Source organism: Pongo abelii, chromosome 16 (genome assembly GCF_028885655.2).
Source record: "Pongo abelii isolate AG06213 chromosome 16, NHGRI_mPonAbe1-v2.0_pri, whole genome shotgun sequence".
NCBI lineage: Eukaryota > Metazoa > Chordata > Mammalia > Primates > Hominidae > Pongo > Pongo abelii.
In genome coordinates this window covers 51,654,925-51,675,558 of record NC_072001.2, presented here as the reverse complement: position 1 = coordinate 51,675,558, position 20,634 = coordinate 51,654,925, and the positions used below count along the sequence as shown (strand labels likewise).

At 35.9% G+C, this 20,634-nt stretch overlaps 1 protein-coding gene across 27 annotated transcripts in view; it reads left to right on the top strand.

Moving 5' to 3' along the window:
* The window catches only part of CEP152 (centrosomal protein 152), a 147,037-nt gene that overhangs the window by 61,757 nt on the left and 64,646 nt on the right, over window positions 1-20,634 (top strand). For 8 of the 27 annotated variants that reach the window (XM_063716651.1, XM_024232846.2, XM_024232847.3 and 5 more), the window contains 6 exons: window positions 251-418; window positions 3,909-4,005; window positions 4,553-4,656; window positions 6,806-6,959; window positions 7,202-7,305; window positions 9,618-10,971. In XM_063716651.1, the coding sequence (XP_063572721.1) occupies window positions 251-418; window positions 3,909-4,005; window positions 4,553-4,656; window positions 6,806-6,959; window positions 7,202-7,305; window positions 9,618-10,657 (1,667 nt within the window). In that variant the 3' untranslated portion in view covers window positions 10,658-10,971. Of the gene's footprint in view, window positions 1-250; window positions 419-3,908; window positions 4,006-4,552; window positions 4,657-6,805; window positions 6,960-7,201; window positions 7,306-8,069; window positions 9,462-9,617; window positions 10,972-19,454; window positions 19,584-20,634 lie in introns of those variants that run through there. The other 19 variants (XM_054531439.1, XM_054531438.2, XM_054531441.2 and 16 more) reach the window with 12 other exon arrangements.

The following is a 20,634-nucleotide window of genomic DNA, read 5'->3' as shown; positions in this document are numbered from 1 at the left end:
CTATTTTTAAAGTAGATAATAGTATCCAGTAGTGCTTTAGACAAGTTAAGTAATATGCTCCAAGTCACACAGCGAGTAAGCGGTAGGAACAGTATGTAAACCCATGTCTCTGTAGCTTAAGCATCACACTCTTTCAGTCGTGCTGTAGCCTTTAGTCGTGAGTCATCTGCTTTTGTTTCTTTTTTTTTTTTTAATTGATAGTTCTTGGTCTAAACTGATATAAAAGTTTTCTATCATTTAATTTTTGCAGATAAGAAAAAGATCCTTGAAATTAAGGATTTATGCTGTGGACACTGCTTCCAAGAACTTGAAAAGGCAAAGCAGGAATGTCAAGATCTGAGAGGAAAACTGGAGAAATGCTGTAGGCATGTTCAGCATTTAGAAAGGAAGCACAAAGCTGTAGTGGAAAAAATTGGAGGTTAGCATTTAAAGTAGCACTGCTACCAATATGAATTTCTTTGATCCTTGTTGAAATGTTCAAATGTGACATTTTAGTTAATGTGTGCACTGATCCTCTTTTGGGATTAATGTAAACTAATTTGGATCTTATTTTTACTAATCAAATTCTTATTACAAAACTCAAAAGAGGAAGATTTCGGCTCTGATAAAAAGTCACATTCTTGTCTTCCTTTCTTGATTGAACAGATATTGAGGGCCCAGTATGCATCAAGCAGGCTTCTAAGCACTGGGGATGCAACAGTGAATAAATCAAACAAAATTCCAGTTCTGGTGGAGATGTGTTCCCTTCCTTCAAGAAGCTGTTGGTTAAGTGAGGAGATCTAAAAACAGATTAACAAATAATTAAATGTTGAATGCTGTTGGCAGTGTTTTCCTAAGAAAGAGGATTGTTAATTCTACCTCTTATTAAAGTTAAGAAAGGTTTGACTAAGCCTTGAAAAATAGAGGTGTTTGCCAAGGAGAACAGCGTTTGAGATAGAGGGAAAAGGCATAAACAAGGGCGTGAGGGTCTGGACTGGCCTCCTTCTAGTCCATTCATCACAATGCTATGAGGTATTTGGAAAGGGATATTGTCTACCATTTCCCAGTGCCCCTCTGAAGAAGGGAAGTTTTGGGGCTTAGATCGCTGCTCCCTCTTCTTACCTTTCACTATTGCTTATAGCCTATATGCTATACTCTTTACGTTTGAAATGCTTCCGATTCCTGAGCTGGTCCTATTTCTTTTACTGCTGGACCTTCATTGCATATGATGTTTGTATTATGTCTTGTACTTTTTCCCAACATTCTTTTTAGTCTTACTTTCGTCCTTTAGGATTCAATTCAGAAGATGCTTTATCTGCAAAGCTCTCCTTGATTTTCCCTAGTCAGGGTGAAGTGGGCTGCTCTTGTGCGGCCCTGTAGCATTGGCTCTTCCTCTGTTATCACCATTACCATTCTGTATTGTAATTGTTTGGTCACTTGTCGGATACCTTCTCCAAATTCTCCAAGAATTTTCTGAGGAGAAGGAATATGCCATATCTTGTTCATCCTAATAGCCATGGTGCCCACCACATACCAGATAATAAATGTTTAAATGGACAAAAAACAAAATGCCAGGGTCCTAAATAATGGTGTCATTCAGAAAAGACCAGGTTAATAAGTTTATTTTGTACATCCACTTCTTTCTCTTGCCTGGACACTGGCAATAATCCCCTGACTCTTTATGCGTCTAGTCTAGCCCTTCTAATCCATTCTCCGTAGGGTAGCTGGAGCAACCTTTTTAAAAAGTGAATTGAAACATGACACTCTTGTTTAAAGCTCTTCAGTGGCTTGCCGTGGCCTTCAGTATAAAACCAAAAACACTTAGTTTAACGGGGTTTGAAAAGATCTTGATGCAGCGCCTGCCAGCCCCTCCAAACTTGTCTTCCCCCAGCTCTCTTAATTTCTCTCAGTAGAGCCATAGCATGGATTTCATTGTTTTCTCCCTTCGCCAAAACATCCTGATCTCATTTGGCTGGCTAACTCCTTCTCATCTTTTCCCTAATACATTACTTCCTCAGGGAGGCTTTCCTAACCACTGCAGACCTGTTTAGTCCTCCTGTTATACACTCCCCATAGTTCCTAGGCTTTTTATAACATTCACCATCCTTGTAATTATTTGCTGTCTGTACTTCCCTTTGGAGTGTAGTCTTTATAGCAATATGGATCAAGTCCTGTTCCAGCACTTAGCACAACACCTGGCATCATAGCACAACTCGGGAAATAGTGCTAAGAGAAGCCATATGTAACTACCACCGACTGCTTATTAGTAAGGCACTTATTACTTTTAGTACTTATTACTAAGAGATAGATAATAATTACTTTAAGACCGGAAAGGGTTTTAAGAATTTTGAGATTAAAAATTTAACAACTGCAATTCATTTTGTGATTACTTAGCTCTTTTGTAGAGGCCAGGAGAGTAAATTAGTTATTTGTCCAACTGTAGATATATTTAAAACATAGGTGTGTTAAAATATGATGAAAACCAAAACAATTTGTTTTACAGAATATGGTGACAAAGGCAGTTGGATATGATTATTATTTATAAATAAACATTATTTATAAATATTTAGCACCATACCATTCTACACAGTGCTTTTTGAAGCTGATATCTTCTAGAACTGGTAGACTTGCAAATAATCAAAGAAAGTTGATATATCACTCAAAACAATGCTTGATACAAAGGGTCTGGGTCAGAATTTAAGTCAATAGTTTAATTGAAATTTTTTCTTAATATAACTTTAGTAGGTTATTATATCTTTGTTATTGAGATTGCTTCTTTGTTTCTTAAATTCTATTTTTCCACTCTCTTGGTAGCGTTTATTGAAAAATAGATGGGGTGGGAGTGAGTTGTTTAAAACAAAAAGTTACATCCATCACCAGGGGGAATAGAGTAATTTTGTTCCTCAACTTACGGTGTGTTGAGAGGGTGGCATCATAGGAAACACGAGATGCCATGTTCACATTTATATTGGTATTTCCAGGCCTTGTGTAGGTGTTGTGCGTTTGTTGTTTTATTTCTATTATAATCTGTAAGTTAACATGTGAAGAAAGGTTCAGAAAGGTTAATTTTTCCTAGGCTTATCCACCTTGTAAGCAGCAGAGTTAGAATGTAAACTGATGTCTCTGACTCTGAAATTCATGTGTTTTCCTTCATACCATATGGACTCTTATCAGTTTCCTCATCCTCTTTTCAAAAGCTCAAAGAATTATAATCTCCCCCACCCTTAAGAAGGTTCTTTGTAATTCTCCCCACCCTTGAGAATGTACTTTGTGAGATCCACCCCCTGCCCCCAAAACATTGCTCTTAACTCCATTGCCTATCCCAAAACCTATAAGAACTAATGATAATCCCATCACCCTTTGCTGACTCTCTTTTGGGACTCAGCCCGCCTGCACCCAGGTGAAATAAACAGCCTTGTTGCACACATACACACACACACACACACACACACACACACACACACACACAGTTCAAAGAATTGAAAATCTTACATTATTTCTGAAAAAGACACCTACTTAAGGTTAATTTTCTTTTTGTTTTATATTGAGGTGCATGTTCAATGATCATTTATATGAGCATAAACTGTCTACCAGGATCCATACCAGGATCTAACATGGAGTTAGAAAACCTAGTAGGTTTCTACAGAGCTTCAGCACAGTTGGAAAACAAAACACAGGCATCTGAAACAGTTGAAACCCAATTCCAGAACAGTGTGTAACCCGAAGCAAGAAGAAGATGGGATACAGATTTTAAGCGCTGAGAAAACAGAGCAAGGGAATGGTCTGAGTAGGGTTTCTAAGGGAATGAACGTTACAGAAGAGCGACTGGAAATTACAGTGTCTTGTATAGACATTTGTATTGGGAACTTAAGGGAAAAGAAGGCTTAAAAAATTTTTAACTGTCATATACTATAAACTTTCTGTTATAGAAGAGAATAATAAAGTTGTTGAAGAATTAATAGAAGAAAACAACGACATGAAGAATAAATTGGAAGAACTGCGAACGCTTTGTAAAACACCACCAAGGTATACTTTTACTATTTTAAAGTGCTGTTTTAAAGAAATCTAAGTACAAGTATCTTTAAATTTTTTTAAGTATCAATTTTTTTGTTACACAGCAAAAAGTATAAAAAAGAAGAAAATCCCCCAAAACCATATTTCCTGAAGATACCCTCTAGTGACCTCTTGTTTTATATCATTTAAGCCTCTTTCTACACATACTCCACGTGCACAATGTGTTTTTAAAATTGAGGCTATAGTATAAGGTATTTTGTAACTTTTTATTAATATTACTAAGCATTTCTCTGTGTTATTAGATATTCTCCTACATATGTTTTTCAATACCTGCATAAATTTTCATGTGGATTTACCATTATTTATTGAAGCAACCGTAATATTTATGTCGTTTCCATTTTTCCCCTATTTTAAATAACTGTATAGTGGAGATTGTTCTATATGAGATTTTTAGCACTTCTCAGTTAACTTTATTAGAGTATATGGATACATATATATTTTTCAAATGAAATTTTTCACTTACCATTTCTGTTTTTGTAATCTTTGGTTTGTTTTTTAGGTCATTGTCAGCAGGGGCCATTGAAAATGCTTGCCTGCCATGCAGTGGAGGAGCCTTGGAAGAACTTCGTGGGCAGTACATTAAAGCTGTAAAAAAAATTAAACGTAAGTCCCTAAGAGATTCCGAAGATTTTAAGGATGGCTTGGGCCTTTTTTATTATCACTGTTAAAGTAAACTCAGAGTTTACCAGCAGTAGTACTTTTAGGGAATTTTCCAAATTATCTTTTTCTCCAATCTTAAAAGAGATTATTGATGCCTTTTCAAAATTATGTAGTCATTGATCATTTTGCCCAAATAATATCTTTTGGAAGTGATGTGAGAATAGTCTTATGTTTATATTGTTGATTTTCTTGTTTCTTTTTGGACACTAGTATTAAACTGAAAAGTTAACAATCTTACAACTTAACAAATTTGTAGTAAAGAAAATGTCACATGGGTTTTAAATGAGCAATTAACTATTACTTCTTACCATAAACTTTTTTTTTTTGAGACGGAATCTCACTCTGTCAACCAGGCTGGAATTCAGTGGTGCAGTCTCGACTCACTGCAACCTCCGCCTCCTGGATTCAAGCGATTTTCTGGCCTCAGCCTCCTGAGTAGCTGGGATTACAGACATGCGTCACCACACCCAGCTAATTTTTGTATTTTTAGTAGAGACAGGGTTTCACCATGTTTTCCAGGCTGATCTCGAACTCCTGACCTCAGGTGATCCACCCGCTTCGGCCTCGCAAGCTGCTGGGATTACGGGCGTGAGCCACTGCGTCCAGCCTCCTACCATAAACTTTTAAGGACTGTGGAAGTGGATCTAGTTAGCAATTGTTCTGTTGTTTCTGGTTATTATTTCTCATAGCTATAAATTTATCAAGTCCTTGTCAGTACCAGGTTGTGCCAGCATATCCTGTAGAGCATTCTCCTGATGTGTGTTTTCCCTGTTTTGAATACTTCTTGGTTTTAATTATAATATGCATAGAAGGGATATATGTCCCAAAACAATAAGCAGTGTTTATATAGGAAAAATGTATATTAACCTCCTAAAATTACATTTCTTTTTAACAAAAAGAGCAGGAAAAGTCTGAAGTTTCAAATATAATTGATAGATTCAGAATCACGTGTAGATGTTCTGCAAAGCTCATTCGGTATTAATAAGGGAATTTGCTTCTCCATTGTTACTGGTGCTAATAAAGGGCATATTGCTACAAGCAAAGCAACTTTTTGTTGATAATGTATTAATTGGAAGTGGAATTTTAAGCATGTTTTCATCCTAACGTGATAACTTGTATGTATGTGTGTATATTATGTTTTAGTTATTTTTTAGAAAGTTGGTTGGAGGTTTTGTGTTGACATGTACTCCATTTCATTTTCCATTTCAAATAATGAAAAATAGTCTCCCAGTTAGTATTTTTGCATAGAACCACTAATTTTCAGATGCTTACTGACATTAAGAGGGAGATTCCTGTATGAATTGGTATCCTTAATATAACAGAGATGGTGAAATTCTGGATGTAGGATGTAGTCTTGGGTTTATTAAAAAAAAAAAAAAAAGTTAGCCTTAGCTAATAGTAGTCCTAATCAAAGATATATTGAGTTAAAAAAAAAAAAAAGAACTTGAAAGCTGTGGGCTATGTTTGTATGTAAATTTCAGAGGCCAACTATAAGTCCCATCACCCTCCTTGTAGTCTCATTTTGTACATATCTCTTATGAATTGTAATATTATATTTAGTTAGATGCTCAAAAAGTGCTGCTGAAAGAATTTTCAATAAATAATGGAACGTAAATTTTCAGAGCACGAGAGAAGAATGAGTCTCTCCAGCTCATACTGCCTCCTTTTCTTCTATCTTTGTGTTTGCTTTTTCCTTTCTTTCTGCTTAACCCTTTCTCTATATTTTATTTTTCTCTTTTCCTAACTGGACATAATGTACAATTGAAATAGTAAGTTTTTGTACCTCATATTTACAGTATTTTCTTCGCTAAGTGTTTTAGAATATGACAAAATTTAGCTGGGGAATATGCCGTGTTTCCTTACTATATGTAGCTGTCATCATTCCGAAAGAACTTATAGAGTACTTCTCATTTGAGTCTACCAAAATGATGATCTAAAATATTCCATTTTAATGACTGTGGAAAGTATAATGTTTAAACTATACTGAAAATCACTTCATCTACCAGAAAATTGATCTGAAGTCTGCCCCTCCTGTTTCTGAAAAAGTGCTAATAAACATACATTCTGTGGGCATTTTCTCACTTCCCTATAGGTGACATGCTTCGTTATATTCAGGAGAGTAAGGAACGAGCTGCAGAAATGGTAAAAGCAGAGGTACTGCGAGAACGTCAAGAAACCGCCCGAAAGATGCGCAAATATTATTTGATTTGCCTCCAACAGATTTTGCAGGATGATGGAAAAGAAGGGTGAGTTCAGTCTGAACAATGTGTCCTGAGATTACCAGGACAACATGTTGTCATTTTTAAAGCATTTTCCTTAACCACTAAATTAACTATTTCTACATGATCAGCCATAGGGGGTTAAGAGAGGTTTATGGCTGTGCTACCCTAAATGTTGGCAGAGCCAACAGGAAAACAGAAACCGTGGGGCTAAGGCAACTCATTTTTTCCTTTAAACTATATTTTTAATATTCTGGAATTCCCCACAGGGCTGAGAAAAAGATTATGAATGCTGCTAGCAAACTTGCTACAATGGCAAAATTATTGGAAACCCCTATTTCTAGTAAGTCCCAGAGCAAAACTACACAGTCAGGTATGTCAAAAGTGAGTCACCAAATGGTTTTTCTATCTCTTCTTCTTTAGCTATTTAATATTCTCAGTATGAAAAAGGCAGGGAAGGTAAGGAGTGAGAGTTAATTTGTGAAGTTGTGTATGTTTTACTTAAACTAGAAGTTTACACAAAAAGTACACAGTTTCCAATTTAAGTAGGCAAACTGAGCAGGCCCATCAGCTTCCTATTGCTGCTTCCATCCCTCGAAATGATAGAAAAGATTTTAAACAGCAAATAAAGAATGAGAAAAAGAAGAAATTACAAGTGGGTTTTAAAAAGTTGCAGTGGGCCAGGCATGATGGCTCACACCTGTAATCCCAGCACTTTGGGAGGCTGAGGTGGGAGGATCCCTTGATCCCAGGAATTTGAGGTTGCAATAAGCTATGATTGTGCCACTGTACTCCAGCCTGGGTGACAGAGTGAGGCCCTGTCTCAAGAAAAAAAAAAAAAAAAAAAGTTGCAGTGGATAGACCAGAAGCTACAAGAAATCCCTGAGAGAAAGAAGACAGTATAGGATGGAAGATAGAAACCTCAGTTCAAAACCACCAGGAGATGACAATTGCAATTAGGAGCAATATCAAAACTGTTCCACATATGAGGGTGATATGTTCCAGGAGAAATAGAGGGCCTAGGGGATATGAATGGGGTAATTAGTTGGTGTTCTAAACCAACAGCAACCAGATAAAGAGGGTTAATCCTCTCTTTATTTCTTCTTCTCCCCTCCCTTCCCCAACCTCAATATTGAGCCTGGGCAACAACAACAAGAACAAAGAATCTGGGAGCAGGGCAGTGCTCCAGGTGGCTAGCCATATCAAGCAGGAACTGGGAGCCGACATGCCTTGGGAGGCTGAGATGGGAGGATCACTTGAGTCCGGGAGGTCAAGGCTGCAGTGAGCTGTGATCGCACCACTGCACTCCAGCCTGGGAAACAGAGCAGATCCTGTCTCAAAAAAAAAAAAAAAAAAAAAAAAAGTAAGAGTAACCAACAAAGACATAAAACATATAACTTTAAAACTGGTAAAGGAACAGCTTTGGAAAAAACATTTTCAATCTAACAAAATCAGGAAAGAGGAAAAAAACCTAGAAAGCATGGGTAAGTAGGACATAATAGTAGTTTGAAACATCAACAATCACACTAAATATAAGTAGGTTAAACTCAGTTATTAAAAGACCACAACTTTCAAACAGGGTTTTTTAAAATGTGGAAATTTGCTATTTTTACAAGAAGAACATCTAAAATTAAAAATCAGGGGATGGAGAATGATATACCAAGCAAATGCAGTGTTGATATTAGATAAATTATAGAGGTAAATAAAAGATTAGATACATTAGAGTTAGCATTAAAAGGGACAAAGCTGATAGTTCATAATAATAATGGAATAGTCTCCCAAGAAACTATAATTGTTTTCTTTCTGTAGATAATACAGCTTTATATAAAGCAAGAGCTGATAGAAATACATGCAAAAGTCTGGTAAATTCCCAATCACACTGGGAGATTTTTAACATATCAGTGGGGAAATGGGGTTCTTGAACCTCTGGAAAACTTGAAGCTGAGATTGTTCAGGGGTCCATGAGTCTGATGTTGGTAAACATACCTCATGTACAAGCCAAAGATTATTTGTATAAATTTTGGAATGGTGATGTGAACCTTAGGTATGAAAAGGCAGTAACATATAACAAGAAAATAGTTTTCTAGATCTGGGGCAACAGTGTGCAAATAATGTCCCCAGCAGAGAAGCAAATCCTTTTCATGGACTCTAGGGCTTTCTACTCTGAGATACAATGCCTCTAATTTCATGCTATGTGGCTGCTTTGTCTTTGATCAGATTTAGTGTCTTAGGTAATTAAATCAGAAAGTCTATTTAGCTATTCTAGAAGTGTTTGTGTAGGTATTGGGTGGGTGGGGTTCTTTGAGCGAACTTGTCAGAAACTCCATTCTTAACATCAGAATCAGGGCGGGATTGAAAACATTGTGGCTGGATCTTGAAATTGCTATAACATCTATTGCAGAAAATGATAGGTCAGATGGATAGCAATAATAATTATATGTCAGATTTTAGTAACAAAATTACCAAGCTTTATCTAGTGGATATATGTAAAAGAATATTTTTAAATGTCCAGCATTGATGTATTTTCTTTAAGAATTATTACAGTATATAAGCATTCTTTGGGAATTCAGTATAAAAACATAAATTTTTTCTTATTTTTAATTTTTTTTATTTTTTTGTTCAAGGATGAATCTTCCCTTTAAATATTAATTTTCTCTTAATTTCGTGTTTCCTTGCACATAATAGCACTGCCCCTAACTTCAGAGATGCTGATTACTGTTGAAAAATCAAAAAGAAATGATGTGAATCAGAAAATACCATGTTGTATTGAAAGCAAATCAAATAGTGTAAACACCATCACCAGAAGTCTGTGTGAACAAGCTCCCAAGAGGAGGGCAGCTTGTAACTTAAAAAGGCTGTTAGAGAACTCAGAGCATCAGAGCATAAAGCATGTGGGATCCAAAGAGACACATTTGGAATTCCAGTTTGGAGATGGTAGTTGCAAGCACCTAAACAGTTTGCCAAGGAATGTTTCTCCTGAGTTTGTTCCTTGCGAAGGTGAAGGAGGCTTTGGTTTGCACAAGAAGAAAGACTTACTCAGTGATAATGGTTCTGAATCACTTCTGCATTCAGCTGCATACCCCTTTCTTGGAACCTTAGGAAATAAACCCTCACCTAGATGTACCCCTGGTCCTTCTGAATCAGGATGCATGCATATAACCTTTCGTGATTCTAATGAAAGACTTGGTTTAAAAGTATATAAATGCAATCCACTAATGGAAAGTGAAAATGCTGCATCTGAGAAAAGTCAAGGTTTGGATGTTCAGGAACCTCCAGTAAAAGATGGAGGGGACCTTAGTGATTGCTTGGGCTGGCCTTCCAGCAGTGCAACCTTATCCTTTGACAGTCGTGAAGCATCATTTGTACATGGTAGGCCACAAGGAACTTTGGAAATACCAAGTGAATCTGTTAATTCCAAACAGTTTTCACCATCTGGTTATCTTTCAGACACAGAGAAAAGTAATATGATTTGTCAAACAATGAAATGTCAGCGTGATCAAACTCCATACCTGTCAGAAGAAACCATGTATTTGGAGCCAGGAAAGATCAGTGTGAATTGTGGACACCCATCTCATCGTAAGGCTGATAGATTAAAGTCAGATTTCAAAAAACTGAGCAGTACATTACCATCTTCAGTGTGTCAGCAGCCTTCAAGAAAATTAATTGTTCCGCTATCTAGCCAACAAGATAGTGGCTTTGATAGCCCATTTGTTAATCTAGACTAATTATGGTACAGTATTTAAGAAGAATCATTAATATATTAACAAAAATGGAAGGGAAGACCTCATACTGAAAAAAACTGTGAGCCCTGCCTCTTTTGAGATGTTTTAATAACATCTGTTATATAAGTAAAGCATTCTTCTAAAATTGCTTGAGATATTTATGCTGCCTTAATATTCCAAAGGCCTGATGGTGTATGTATAATCTGCTTTTGTGTGGTGCTTATTTTTGATTTCTAAACCATCTATTTTTATACTTATAAATTGACTCACTCTGCAGTGTTAACTTATTTAAATAAACTTGCATATGGTCTGTAGAATTGTTATGAATTATTTTGTAGTTCAGAATACAGAAATGTCATATTGGCATCATGTTTGAAATTCACCCAGAAAAAAACATAAATTTTGATTATTTGTATGTATTAGTCAGATTTAGTTTTTGAAATTAGTCATGTTTAATGAGGCTATAAACTTAATCTACATATACTTTTCCTAGAAATATCTACTCAAAATTTTGATCTTTTTTTCAGTTAGAGGTTTTCCAGGGTTTACTACAAAATACATAGCTGTATCCTAGTTTTATTATTTAAATATTAGTCTGAATTTTTTTAGTTCTTACTTGTATAATTTCAGATCACCTGTGACATCCAAAAACTTTGTCTTTTTTATGGCTTCACATTTGTTTTTTCATCTGAAATACGACCTTTTGAAAAATTGAGATAAGTTTTGTCATGTAGCAAAAAATGTAAAACGATTAGATTTTTACATTCATTTATAGTGCAGAACTGGCTAATTAATGCTCTAGGTTAAAGGTTATAATTCTAAACTGAAGAATACTTGCAGAAATGAATGACTACCTAAATATCATTGTTTTTAGGTGAATTCTTTTTCAGATCCCTAGCGATGGGTGTGAACATTTAGCTGTATGCAAGTGCTTCCGAAAACAGTTAACTATAGCTTTCTCTCACATCTCCAACACCTATTATATTATGGATTGTATTTGGTGGTTAATCTAGTGTATTTTTCCACCCAGAGCCAGATAACTTAGGTGGTGATGGGGAGATGGCAAGATGCATCCTCCTCCTGATAACCATCTCTAAAAGCAAGAACCTAGAAAGAAAACTTTTTGGGCTTGGAAAGCTCTGTCACCTTAACTCTTGACCAGGGATAAATAAGTCTAAAAATTGACCCTGGACTTCAGTGCTTGAATTCACACACAGCCATAGTAAGGAACAAACCATCTTGTGAAAGTCTCACTTGTATTATGAAGATACAATGCTCCTTCTCCAACAGTTAGGCTGTCATCTCTCACTCTAGAAAAAAACTCTAAACCAGCCAAGTTTATGCTCCCTATGGATCTGGTTGGTGCTTGATCATTTTAAGCCCTTGTTTTTAGTAAACTTAGAATCTAGGCTCATTGCTCACCTACCTTTTCCACTTGGTTCAAAATCCATGTCAATTATTTAAACTCTTCAACATTAAGGTTGAAATTGGAAGTCCTCTTGCTTTCTGCTACTTTTAGAGTATCCTTAATCTTTTTTGATACTCATAATCTCAATAGGATTAAGTTACTTTATGTCATACATCCTATATCCAATTGGTTGGAGATAGGGTGTGGTATAGGGTGTATGACAAAGTAACCTAATTCTATTATGATAAATATGAAGGTATCCACTTATTAGTGTGCAAACCAAGGGGCTACACAGCCAAACTATGACTAGTGATGTACATTGGTTTGAAAGGTCATGGCAGAACAAAAGGGAGGCAGGAGCCCTGTAGATATCATGATCACATAAATCTCACTTTGTCATGATATTTAGTCCTTTTTTTAATGTTGCTGGATTTTTATTTTATTTTATACTTTGTTAAAGATTTTCATGTGTATGTTCATGAGAGATATTGGTCTCTTGTTTTCCCATGCTCTCTGTCTTGCTTTGGTAAAAGGGTAATACCAGTCCCATAGGATGAGTTGGAAAGTGTTCCCTTGCCTCTGTTTTCTGAAAGAATTGGTGTAGCATTGGTATTATTTCTTCTTTATATATTGGATGGAGTTTACTAGGTGAAGGCATCTAGCCTGGGCTGGTGGTGGGGGTGGTGCAGAAGTGTGGATTTTAAGTAATGTATTTTCTTGTTATAGAGCTATTCATCATTTCCATTTTTTCTTTAGTCAGTTTTGGTAGTTTTTGGTTTTTGAGGAATTTGGCTATTTTATCTAAATTGTCTAATTTGTTGACACAGTTGGCCATAGTATTCTCATAATCCTTTAATTTCAGTAGGCTTGATAATGATGTCCCCCTTTCATTCCTGATTTTGGTATTCTGTGTCATCTCATTTTTTTCTTAGTCTATCTAAAGGTTTATCAGATTTGTTGATTTGTTTTCCCCCAAATAACTTTTGGGTTCTTCTCTTTTCTCTTGTTTTTCTATTTCCAATTTCATTGATTTTTCCCTCTTCCTTCTGTTTGCTTTATGTCTCATTAACTGTTCTTTGTTCTTTTTTTAAAAATTTATTTATTTTTGAGATGGAGACTTGCTCTGTCACCAGGCTGGAGCGCAGTGGCACGATCTTGGCTCATTGCAACCTCCGTCTCCCGGGTTCAAGCAATTCTCCTGCCTCAGCCTCCCGAGTAGCTGGGACTACAGGTGTGTGCCGCCATGCCCAGCTAATTTTTGTATTTTTAGCAGAGACATGGTTTCACCATATTGGCAAGGCTGTTCTTAAACTCCTGACCTCAAGTGATCCGCCCACCTCAGCCTCCCAAAGTGCTGGGATTACAGGCATGAGCCACCACGCCTGGCCCTTCATCTATTCTTAAAGTGAAAGTTTAGATTATTGATATGAAACTGTTCTCTATTGATATAGATGTATAAAGCTCTGAATTTCTAAGCACTGTTTAAGTTGCACCTCATATGTTTTGGTATGTTGTATTGTTGTTTTCATTTAGTTCAAAATATTTTCAAACTTCCCTTGCGATTTTTCTTTTGACCCACAGATTATTTAGAAGTATGTTACTTCATTTCTAAGAATTGAAGATTTTCAAAGTTTCTTTCTTATTTATTTTTAATTTACTTGTTTTCAGATAATATACTTTGAATGATTTCCATCCTTTTAAATTTCTTGAGACTTGTTTTATGGCCTGGCATATGGCCTATCCTGGAATGTTTCACATGCACCTGAAAAGAATGTATATTCTGCTCTTTTTTGATGGAGTGTTCAAAAATGTCAGTTCAAGTTGGTTGATAGCATTGTTCAAGTCTGCTATAGCCTTGCTGATTTTATTCCTATTTGTTCAACTGGTTATTAAGAGTGAGATATTGTAATCTCTGGCTGTAATTGTTAAACTTTTTTCTTTCAATTCTGTCAGTTCTTGCTTCATGTATTTTGAAGTTTTGTTGTTGGGTATATATACCTTTATATCTGCTATGCCTTTCAGATGAATTGGCCCTTTATTATTTTAAAATATCCCTCTTTGTATCTACTTGTTTTAAAGTCCATTGTGTCTATAATTACTGCAGCCACTCCAGCTCTCTTATGATTACTGTTTGCATGGCATGTCTTTCTGGTTTTTTCCTTTTAACCTATTTGTATCTTTTAATTTGAAGTGAGTCTCTGGAAGACAGTATAGTGCTGGATGTTGCTTTTTTTTTTTTTTGTCAGAGAAGCTTTGATTGGAGTTTTTAGGTGCATTAAAATTTACTACAATTTTGTTAGGTTTGCATTTTCCATTTTGCTATTTGGTTACTATGTATCTTTCGTTATTGAATTGCTCTTTTATTGCCTTCTTCTGCATTAAACAAATATTTATGAGGGTACCATTTTAGTTTTTTTAACCTTTTTTTTTTTTTTTTTAGCTATTTTTCTAAATGGTGTCTCTACTTATTATCATAGGTATCTTAATTTACTACAGCCTACTTCACATGAATATTGACTAACTTCTGGTACAATATAGCAACTTTGCCCCAGTTTAGCTTCATTTCCTTGCCCCTCCTTTGTGCTGTTATGTCTTACATATGTATGTGTGTATATATATATATATGTATATATTACAGTGTTATAATTATTGCTTTATACAATAAAGCAATATGTCTTCTAAAGAATTTAATAGAAGAAGAAGTGTATATTTATAGTTCTTTATATTTACCAACGTAGTAATCGTTTCTGCTGCTCCTTCTTTGTTCCCATGGATTCTAGTTGCCAGGTCTGTTGTCATTTCCTTTCATCTGTATTCCACTTCCTTTAGTATTCCAAGTAAGGCAAGTATGCCAGCAACAAATTCTCTCAGTCTTTGTTGATTTTGGAATATATTTCAAATTTATATTTGAAGGACAGTATGTGATATATTTAGAGTTCTTGGTTGACTTTTTTCCTCCAGCATTTTGAATATGTCATTCCACTGCCTTATGGTCACCACTATTCATGATGAAAGGTCAACTGTTAATCCTATTGGTCTTTATATATGATGAATTGTTTTTCTTATACTGTTTTTAAGATTTTCTCTTTGGCTTTCAAGAGTCTGAGCATGGTGTGTCTAGGTCTGAATTTGTGTTTATCCTACTTAGAGTCTGTTGAGCTTCTAGGATTTCTAGATTTATCCTTTTAATAAAATTTAGGCAGTTTTTTGGCCATTATTTCTTCAATTATTTTTTTCTGCCCTTGTTTCCTCTTTCTGGGGCTTTCATATACATTAATATGCTTACCATTGTGTCACAGGTCTTTGAGGCACTGTGCATTCTTCTTTAATCATTATTGTTTTTCATATTGGATAATTTTATTAATCTATGTGCAAGTTTCCTGATCCTTCTGCCATCTCAATTCTGCTGTTTAGCTTATCTAGGAATTTTCATTTCAGCTATTGAACTTTCTGACTCTAGAATTTTCATTTGGCTCTTTTTAAATTGATGCATAATAGTTGTACATATTTTGGGGATAGACATATTTTGATACCTGCATGCAATGTGTAATGATCGACCAGGGCAACTGGGACATCCATCACCCCAAACAGTCACCCCTTCTTTATATTGGGAACCTGCCAATTCCTCCAGCAATTTTGAACTTTACAACAAATTATTGTTAACTATAGTTACCCTACTATACTAGAGTGGTTGGTTAACGGATACAAAAACATCATTATTTTTATATATATATATATATATATATATATAAATATATATATAAAAAATATATATGTATATATATAAAATATGTATGTATATATATAAAATATATGTGTGTGTATATATATATATATATATATATTTTTTTTTTTTAGACAGTATATCACTCTGTCTCCCAGGCTGGAGTGCAGTGGTGCAGTCATAGCAGCCTTGAACTCCTGGGCTTAAGTGATCCTCCCCGCTCAGCCTCCCAAGTAGCTAGGACTACAGGTGTATGCCACCATGCCTGGCTAATTTTTTAAAAAAAATTATAGGTAAGGGATCTCACCATGTTGCCCAGGCTGATCTCAAACTCCTGGCCTCCCAAAGTGCTGAAATTATAAGCATGAGCCACCAGACCTGGCCACATTTGGCTCTTTAATAGTTACTTGTTTTAAAATAGCTACAAAGCAGCTATTACAAATATGTTTTAAAAATTAAGGTAAAATGTTTAAAGAATTAAAAACACGACTTTTTTTTTAACCAGAGATTCATCATTGATCATGTATTCTTTTTTTTTCCTTTACTCTAAAAAAAAAAAAAAAATACATGTGCAGAACGTGCAGATTTGTTACCTAGGTATATGTGTGCCATGGTGGTTTGCTGCACCTGTTGACCCGTCCTCTTAAGTTCCCTCCCCTCACCCCAAACCCCCAACAGGCCCTGGTGTGTGTTGTTCCCCTCTCCGTGTCCATGTGTTCCCAATGTTCAGCTCCCACTTATGAGTGAGAACATGCAGTGTTTTGTTTTCTGTTCCTGTGGTAGTTTGCTGAGGATGATGGCTTCCAGCTTCATCCATGTCCCTTGCAAAGGACATGATCTCATTCTTTTTTACGGCTGCATAGTATTCCATGGTGTATATGTACCACATTTTCTTTATCTAGTCTATCATTAATGGGCGTTTGAGTTGGTTCCATGTCTTTGCTATTGTAAATAGTGCTGCAGTAAACATACATGTGCGTGTGTCTTTATAGCAGATTGATTCATAATCCTTTGACTATATACCTAGTAATGGGATTGCCTGGTCAGATGGTATGGTATTTCTCTTTCTAGATCCTTGAGGAATTGCCATACTGTCTTCCACAATGGTTGAACTAATTTACATTCCCACCAACAGTGGAAAAGCATTCCTATTTCTTCTCAACCTCGCCAGCAACTATTGTTTCCTGACTTTTTAATAATCACGTGAGATGACTGGCGTGAGATGGTATCTCATTGTGGTTTTGATTTGCATTTCTCTAATGACCAGTGATGTTGAGCTTTTTTCATACGTTTGTTGGTCACATAAATGTCTCCTTTTTAGAAGTGTCTGTTCATGTCCTTTGCCCACTTTTTGATGGGGTTGTTTGTTTCTTGTAAGTATGTTTAAGTTCCTTGTAAATCTGGATATTAGACCTTTGTCAGATGGGTAGATTGCAAAAGTTTTCTCCCATTCTGTAGGTTGCCTGTTCACTCTGATGATAGTTTATTTTGCTGTGCAGAAGCTCTTTAGCTTAATTAGATCCCATTTGTCAATTCTGGCTTTTGCTGCAATTGCTTTTGGCGTTTTTGTCATGAAGTCTTTGCCCATGCCTATGTCCTGAATGGTATTGCCTAGGTTTTCTTCTAGGGTTTTTATGGTTTTGGGTTTTATATTTAAGTCTTTGATCCATCTTGAGTTAATTTTTGTATAAGGTGTAAGGAAGGGGTCCAGTTTCAGTTTTCTGCATATGGCTAGCTAGTTCTCCCAGCACCGTTTAGTGAATAGGAGATCCTTTCCCCATTGCTCGTTTTCGTCAGGAAAAACATGAGTATTTTAAAATAGCAACTATAAGACAATATTCCCTGTTGAGTCATTGTCATCATATTTTCATCATTTTTTTTTCTTTTCCATATATTTTTCTGGTAAATATTTTTTATCTGGTAAGAACACAAGAAGGTAAGATATACTCTTAACAAATTTTTAAGTGCACAATACAGTGTTGTTAACTATACATACAGTGTTTTACATCAGATCTCTATAACTTTTTCGTCTTGAGTAACTAGAACATTATACCTGTTGAACAGTAACTCCCCATTTCCCCTGACAACCCCCCTTCTATTCTGTTTCTGTGAGTTTGACTGTTTTAGAAATCTCATGTAAGTGAAATCATGCAGTATTTGTCCTTTTGTGACTTTTAGTCTTTATTCAACATCCAAGCACATGCATAGTTTTTCTTGATGGCTTTTTTCTTTGATATAAATCAGACTTTCTGTTTCTTTACATACCCTATAAATTTGTTGAAAACTGGAAATTTTATGTAACATATTGTAGCAACTCTGGATTTGGTATTTGTTCCCCTGGGGTTGTTATTGCTGGTTTATTATTATTGTTGTGTTGTTTCATTATTTGCTTAGACTTTATCTGCAAAATCCTCTATGGTGTGTGCCTGCTGATTTCTCCACTGTTGTTTTAATTTGCATTTCTAGTTTTTAGCTGGTAATTTTAGGGGATTTCTATGCATCTGTATTGCTTAATGATTATTCAATTATTGGTTAAAGGTTGTATTGAAAAACCTTGAGTCAGTAGGTCTTTATCCTCTGCTGATGTGTCTGTGCATTCAATGTTCAGGCAGTTTTCCAGTCTTCCTCCACTTTGCTTCCCTCTGAGCGCTTCCAGGTCTTCCTGCTCATGTGCACATCCTCATTAGTTCAGGGATATGTGGTGGGCATGGGCCTTCTTAGGTTTTCCCTACATATGCACACAGCCTCCCACTCCAGCGGAGATGTGTGGAGAGCTTATTTAGCCCCTCATTTCTAGACTTTCTTCCTGTTAATTTAAAAATTAGTCTGCCCATCTCTTGCCCCAAATGGGACTGCAATCTCAGACTAGCAGAGCTATGCATCTTCCCTGTTTTTGTCCCTCTAACTTTACCGTTTTTAACTAACCCTACTACTGGGCATGGGCTCCTTTCCCTCTACTCCAAATCAAGTGAGCCCACTGTAGCAGAGAAGCTGCTAATGTTCACCGTCATTCCTACACTGTTAGCACTACCTCACTGATCAAGCTGGGGAGAGGAATGGGAGCAGCCCCTGGTAAGAACGCCTCAGAGTCTCACTGATCTTCCAGAGTTCAGCAGCTTCTCAATTTTGCTTGTTTCCCTTTAGCTGATTTTTGGAGCCCTGAAATGGTTGTTTTTGTTCTTTTTTCAGTTTTGTAGTTATTTTTTTTGGGGGGGGGGGCAGGGGAGCTTCTTCACTCCAGCATCTCCAGAAATTTCCTTATTTTTATTTATTTGTTACGTACTGGAGTAATCTCTTTTCTGTGTATTTACTAATTTTTTCTTTATTTTCCCCAACTTTTTATACTGAAAATCTTCATAATCTATAGAAAATAAACACCTATATACCCTGCATTTAGATTTACCAATTGTTTACTTTCTACGTTTGTTTTACATTTGTCTGTAAATATACATACATATGCATGTACATAGTATGTATATGTATATAAAAACATTTTTCCTTAACCATGATTATTTGCAGACACCCTGAGTATTCCTTCCTAAATACTTCAGCATACATTTTCTAAGAACAAAAACATTTTATTTCTTAAATACAATTGTCGTATTTAGGACACTGAATATTGATAAATATTTGTATACATATACACTTAAAAAATTTTTTTTATTTAGGAGATGGGATCTTGCTCTGTCACCCAGGCTGAAGAGCAGTTACTCAAATCACTGCAACTGAACCGAGCCTTCAACTGTTGGGTTCAAATGATCCTCCCCACTCAGCCTCTTGAATAGCTGGGACTACAGGTACACAGCACTGCACTTGGCTAATTTTTAAATATTTTTGTAGACACAGTGTCTCGCTATGTTGCCTGGGCTGGTCTCAAACTCCTGGGCTCAAGCAATCCTCCCACCTTAGCCTTCGAAAGTGTTGAGATTACAGGCGTGAGCCACTGTGCCCAGCCAACATACATACATTCTATATTCAAGTTGCCCTAATTGTGACAATAATGTGTTATAACTTTTTTTTAGATCTTTGCTGTTCACCTTCAAGCTGAGGACTTACCACTTTTCTTCGATTATGAAAAATGCTCAGCCAATAGCTATTCATTAAACAAATATTTATGAGGTGTCAACAACCGATTGTTAATGTTCTAGGGTGATATAGTGCTTATCAAAACATGAGTTTCTACCTTCATGATTCACACTCTAGTCCGGGGAGACAGTAAATACACATAACTTATGTAGTATGTTAGAAGTTGGTAAGTGCTATGGAGAAAATAAGGGCAGGGTAAGGGTAAAAAGAGGAGTAAAGAGGGAGTGATTACAAATTTAAATAGAATAGTGAGGGTTGGTCATGCTGAGATGGTAACGTTTGGGTAAAGATTAGAAGGAAGCCACTCTAACTCCACCATTGCTTCTGTTTCCTACTTCTGGAACTTCTCTTAGACATAGCCCCATCCTCGTTTCTCTTCATTGTTCTTTTGTATACTTTTATTTTTCTGTGCTACTTTGTGGAGGTCTTTTTTCACTGGAAGTACTGTCTTCCAGTTTGCCAATTCTGTCTTTGTTTATTTAATTTATTGAGTTTTGAAATTTCACTTCTGGGATTTCTAGTTGGCGTTTTTACACCTACAGTTTTTGTAAAATTTCTACCTGTTTAGTAATCTTGTTTTCTAATAGATTCTATTTATTTATATTTTTAAAGACTAAGAAATTCTTAAAGTTACTTCTAGAGTAATTTATCATGTCACTTGGGAGTGAGTTCGTATCCAAATTGTTGCTTTTTGTTTGTTTGTTTTTGCCTTACACAGAATTAGTTTCCCCCGTGTGTGGAATTTTGGCTTGCAGTCTAACT